General features: G+C 36.7%; 1 protein-coding gene across 4 annotated transcripts in view; it reads right to left on the bottom strand.

The window, feature by feature from the left end:
• Positions 1-71: 71 nt before the first annotated feature.
• The window catches only part of LOC106876412 (interleukin-1 receptor-associated kinase 4), a 71,636-nt gene continuing 65,707 nt past the window's right edge, over positions 72-6,000 (bottom strand). For 3 of the 4 annotated variants that reach the window (XM_089341984.1, XM_089341986.1, XM_089341985.1), the window contains 4 exons: positions 4,813-4,922; positions 4,272-4,461; positions 2,162-2,224; positions 330-524 (listed from right to left, as the gene is read on the bottom strand). In XM_089341984.1, coding sequence (XP_089198110.1) covers positions 345-524; positions 2,162-2,224; positions 4,272-4,461; positions 4,813-4,922 — 543 coding nt within the window. In that variant the 3' untranslated portion in view covers positions 330-344. Of the gene's footprint in view, positions 525-2,161; positions 2,225-4,271; positions 4,462-4,812; positions 4,923-6,000 lie in introns of all 4 variants that reach the window. The other variant, XM_089341987.1, reaches the window with a different exon arrangement.

Genomic DNA, 6,000 nt, shown 5'->3' with positions numbered 1-6,000 from the left:
GTGTGATAAGAACGTGTGTGTGTGTGTAAACGTGGAGGCACATGGCTTAGTGGTTAAGGTGTTGGATTCATGATTGTAAGATTGTGGTTTCAATTCCTGAACTAGGCGATGCATCGTGTTCTTGAGCAAATCACTTCATCTCATGCTGCTTCAGTGCACTCATCTGGTAAAAGTGAATAATCCTGCAACAGACTGGCATCCCATCCAGGGAGGAATGTATATAATATGTCAGAGAAACCAGGACACTTGACCTATGCTTCTTACAGAGTAATGTGAACTGACCAAGAGAGAGAAACAGAGATAGATTGATGGATGTGTGTGTGTGTGTGTGTGTGTGTGTGAGATTAAACATTATTGAATGACATTACCTCTCCAACAGTAACTCGTTTTTTCTTTCTTTCCTGTAGGCATTCCATTGCTATTTGGTAAATACTGGACACCAAGGCAAGTGACCATCGGCCAGCTTCCTGGTCAACACAACCATTGAAATCTGTCTCTTCAAAGTTCTCTAATATATGAGATTTCTGGGAAAAAAGTGTTGAAGACAAACAGAAAGTCAATATGGAAGATTACAGTGAGAGAGAATAAATTTCAGATGAAGGATCATTGTAAGAGAAGTGGATTAAAGTGGAGTGGATTAAAGTGGAGTGGAACAGAGTATAAGGAGTGGGTTAAGGTAAGAGGAATGGATTAGGGATGTTGTTTATTTCCAGGAGATTTGGATGTTGTTGTGGAGTAAGAAGCTTGCATCTCAACCGCATGGTTCTGGGTTCAGTCCCACTATGTGGCACCTTGAGCAAGTGTCTTCTTTAAGGCTCCAGGCCGACCAAAGCCTTGCAAGTGGATTTGGTTGATGGAAACTGAATGAAGCCAATCATGTGTGTGTGTGTGTGTGTGTGTGATTGATACTGCCTGTATGACAGCAACAACCATTTTACAATGATGTCAAGACATGCAGACAAAAAAAGAACAGACACACACACAGAGTTGAAGTAAGAAAGTAAGTTTCTATCTTATTTTTGTTGAGATACTCAGCCTTCTTTCAATTAATTTCGAAAATAATGAATTCAGTAAAGTAATTTTGTCATTATTAATTTGGTGTTTAGAACATAAACATGAAATTTTGAGTGAAGATTTTATTTTACAGCATTCTAACCAATGTGTTCCCATACACTGTCTTTGCATAATTTAATTTTGAAAATAACAAAGAATGTAGTACAATAAGTCTGTCACTATTACGCTGGTGTTTGAAACATGAATTAATATAAAAGTTTTATAGAAGGCAACAACAATTGCAGCGTGGAATGTGTTTATAAGCCATTTAAAAACACACAAAAACCGTTAGATTCACTTCAACATTGAAATCTAATTTGCCAAAATATTTTTGAAAATATTTTGGCAAATTAAATTTCAATGTTGAAATGAATCTAACGGTTTTTGTGTGGTTTTAAATGTCTTATAAACACCTTCCACAATGCAATTGTTTTTGTTTTAGCACATGATCTCAGATCAGGTCACTTGCTATGCAAGTACATCTCCGTAATTTTAAAGAAGGTTTTAACTTAAATTACTTTAAACCTTTGGTTTTCATATTTCTGTTGAAATAAAGTTTCAGTGGTTGGCATTAGGAAGGGCAGCCAGCCGTAGAAACCATGCTGGAGTTTGGTGCAGCCCTTCAGCTCACCAGCCTAGTCAAACCGTCCAACCCATGCCAGCATGGACAAATGGATGCTAAATGATGGCATCCAACAGGTTAAACAGATCAATGCTACTTAGTAGTCTCCTACCACCCCCTATTCTTAAGACAAACAAATAATTTAGCAAGATAATTTTGTCCTTGTTAAAGTGATATTTGAAACAAATTAGTATGAAATTTTAATGGGAGGTTTTAATTTAGATCCTTTTAAAATAGGGAATTTGCATCATAAAACTAGAGGCAGACTTAGGCAGCTTGGTATCAAAAAGTTTAAGGGTATAATGAGATGTTCAGATTCAAAGAAATGGATTAGCTTTGACAGAACAACTACTGGATGTTCTGGGAGTGTTATTCTACTGCAAACCAGCAACAACCTATCAAATGGAGTTGATGGGATTGGAGAAGATTTCTCTGTCAGTCACAGAGACTGGGTCTCAAGAAATGTAAATAAATTATATTAATTACCAAATCTCGATCTTCTCGGTTCATGTCAAAGGCAGGCAAACTGGTCAATAATTCTAGAAGAATCTACAAATAATAGAAAAATATTTTAAAAAGAAAGAAAATAAATAACGATTCCACACATTCTAAAAGACAGGAAAAATTATTATTATTTTTTTTATTATTATTATTATTATTATTATTATTATTATTAAGGTGGCATGCTAACAAGTCTGCCAGTTCACTGCCATAATAATAATAATTATTATTTTTACAATAATATTATTATTGTTATTAAGGCAGCAAGCGGGGCGATTCGTTAGCATGTTGGGTGAAATGTTTGCCTTTCATCCTTTTGAGGGCCGATGAATTAAGTACCAGTAAAATACTGGGATCGATGTAATCGACTAGTCCCCTCTCCCAAAATTGCTGTCCTTGAGGCAAAATTTGAAACCATTATTATTATTATACCATAATTCATTTTATCTGACACTTGCATAATCCTATCAATTCACTGCCATAATAATAATAATAATAATAATCCTTTCTACTATAGACACAAGGCCTGAAATTTTATGGGAGCAAGTTTGTCGATTTCACTGACCCCAGTACCCAACTGACACTTATTTAATCGACCCCAAAAGGACGAAAGGCAAAGTTGACCGACCTTGATAGAATACTAATACTACTACTAATAATAATGGTTTCTGATTTAGCCGTGGCTGAGCATTTTGTTAAGAGATGATGCTAAAAGATGACATTGTCTGATACTTCATTTTACTGACACCATGAAAATGAAAGGTAAAGTTGACCTCAGCAGGATTTGAACTCAGAATGTAGAGAGCCAAAGCAAGTACGGTAAAACATTTTGTCTGAGACAGTAACGAATCTGTTAATCCACTGCCGAAGATGATGGTGGTGGTGGCATTTATTTGCCATGGGTGCCAAATGGAGACATTACGAAGGCAGCTTACATAGAATGTGTGTATGCAGTTGGTGGTGAAGGCATAGAGACAGAAACAGTAAGAGTAAAAAAAAACAACAAAACCCTCTACAAGAATAAAAGTACAAGTTTTCGGAGATGGCATAAGGGATTATATCGTACCATTACTTAAAAGAAATTCATTTTATTAACCCAGGAAAGTGAATGTCAACTTTAACTTGGAACATAAAGAAAACAAAAAGACGTGACTGCAAGATTATTTTTGCTGGTACAGGCTCTACCATTTCTTTCTCTTGGTAGAATCAACGACTGAGAATTACTTTCATTCAATTTTTTTCGTCAGAAATAAGAGAAGGGAATTAAATTAAGACTTAGAGGTAACAACTATTGGAGGCGGCGGGAGGGGGTAGAGAAAGAAAAAGAAACCACCAACAGACATATCTAAGGGGAGGTAATTCCGAATTATAACATTATACAATTTAGAATCACTTAAGAAATTGTAAATAGATTCTATGAACTATTGAAGAAAACGTTTCACAGGGATTGTTTAGTTGATTTTCTTTACATTTGAGTTCAAATCCCAACTGTGCCTTTTATCTGTTCAGGGTCAATAAAGAATATATTTAGCTGCTATTACAATAGACACAGACGAGGCTGTGTGAATAAGAAGTTTGCTTGCCAATCAATTGGTTTTGAGTTCAGTCTCACTACATGGTACATGGATGGGCTAGTGTTTTCTACTGTATATATTCACAAGTCCCTTAACCCCTTGGGGATCATTGGGGTGCTGCAGTCATGCAGTATATCTAAAGTGAGAAAGCCTAACAGAGCCCGTCCCTCTCCATGCTGAATTCATTTCTACAGCTGAGTGGACTGGAACAACGTGAAGTGAAGTGTTTTGCTCAAGAACACATCACCCAGTCCAGGAATTGAAACCACGATCTTATGATCTTACACACACACACAACGGGTTTCTTTCAGTTTCCTTCTTTCAAATCTACTCATAAAGCTTTGGTCAGCCAGGGGCTTATAGTACAAAATAATTGCCAGTAGGATTGAACTCAGAGCCATGTGGCTGGAAAACAAACAACTTAACCACATGGCCATGCCTGAGCTTAAGGATGAGTTCTTGGAACGTTTCCAAGTTCCACCGAGATCAATGAAGAAACAAGACAAAAGATCACTACTTACCACACCGAAACCAAAAGAATCTAATTTTGCAGAAATATCGTGCAAACGAGCTTCAGGTGCTTGATAAGCTGATGTTCCCATAACAATAGCTGTTGATACTGTTGTTGTGTTGTTTCCCATAGGGCCAGGCCGGGCTGTAGCAAAATCCCCAACTTTAGGGATAAAGTCTCTATCGAGAAGGACATTTGCACTGAAATGAGAAAAAACACAATAAAATCATCTTTTTATTTTAATTTACAAAGATTTACAAATTTAATGTCATGAAAAGCAGTGGATACTTAAATAATAATAATAATAATAATAATAATAATGATGATGATTTCAAATTTTGGCACAAGGCCAGCAAATTCAGGGGAGGGGATAAGTCAACAACATCAAACCCGGTGCTCAACCCCAAAAGGATGATAGGCAAAATTGACTTTGGAGGAATTTGAACTCAGAATGTTAACGACATGAAATGCCTGGTGTGCACCTTTGATTATCACACACACACACCTACATACACCGCACATTAATCAAACGAAAAGTAACGAAGACAAACCTTTTAATGTCTCTGTGGACGACTTTGTTACTGTTAAGATAATTTATACCACGTGCCGTTCCTTTGGCTATCACAAGGCGCTGGTCAACCCTAAGCGGTTTGGTCTGATCCTGTAGAGAGACAACAAGTAGTGGTGAAAAATATGGATTTAATCAGAGGGTGTGTTGTGGGGTACTTCAAGTACAGCGAGGTAGAGTAAGTGGGGTGGGGGTATACCCCAACTATAGTTTTATTTGTATTAACCAAAACTAGAAGAAGTTTTAGGTATGGAAGCAAAGTCTAGAATTAAAGGGCCTTAGAGTTAACCTAGCAAAAACCAAAGTTTTAGTGAATAGGAAAGCAGACAAACTACAAATCCCTTCTTACCACACAGCCATTATAAATTTTAAATTCTTATTATGTGATAAGAAGTTTAAACTTAAAATGGCTCTGTGTATGCGAGGAATTTTCGTTAATTACTAATCCAAACAGTAATTATTCTATCAGTCCCCACCTCACCCAAATTCTTGATCATTTTCAAAATGAACTAAAATGTACAGGCAGTGTAGTTCATTGGAAATAAGATCGTAAAGGCAAAACAGAAATAGATAAAAACTTGCTGGTGCAAAGAACTTGTTAAAATTTAGTTAAAAAGACTAAAGTGCTTCCTAAAAATTAAAAACAAACACATACTTAAAAAGACTTAACTTGCAGGTTTAAAGTTTATTCAAAACTAGTTAAAAAGACCCACTTGCTGGTTCAATAGTGAAGGAAGAATTAATTTCCCTTACTTCTGTTTCTTCCATGGCATTGAGAAACGAAGACATACAATGTCAAAGTTGTTTTGCGTAGCATTTCTGCTACTAGAGATAAAAAGGGGCTTTTTCCCCCCTTTTTATAAATCTTTTCCACCTGTTTTGGTTATGGCCTCTCTTTAATACATTCTGATATTCTCATCCCAGTCCATGCCTCGTCTTCTACCTTCTATTTCGCCAGATATTGTATTTTCCTAGGTGACGGTGTTGCAGAAGACCCAGCCAATCAGCGCATTGGACAAAATGCTAAATAACATTTTCACAGGTTCTCCACGCTATGTTCCACCTTTCATCTCTCTGGGGTCGATAAAATAAAGTACCAGTTAGGTAGTGGGGGGGGGGAGGTCGATATAATTGACTAACACCCCCCCTCCATATTTTTGGCTTCTCACCA

Source organism: Octopus bimaculoides, chromosome 25 (assembly GCF_046866305.1).
Source record: "Octopus bimaculoides isolate indiv1 chromosome 25, ASM4686630v1, whole genome shotgun sequence".
Classification (NCBI taxonomy): domain Eukaryota; kingdom Metazoa; phylum Mollusca; class Cephalopoda; order Octopoda; family Octopodidae; genus Octopus; species Octopus bimaculoides.
Note: the sequence above shows the minus strand (reverse complement) of the source record. Positions and strands in the feature narration are given on the sequence as shown.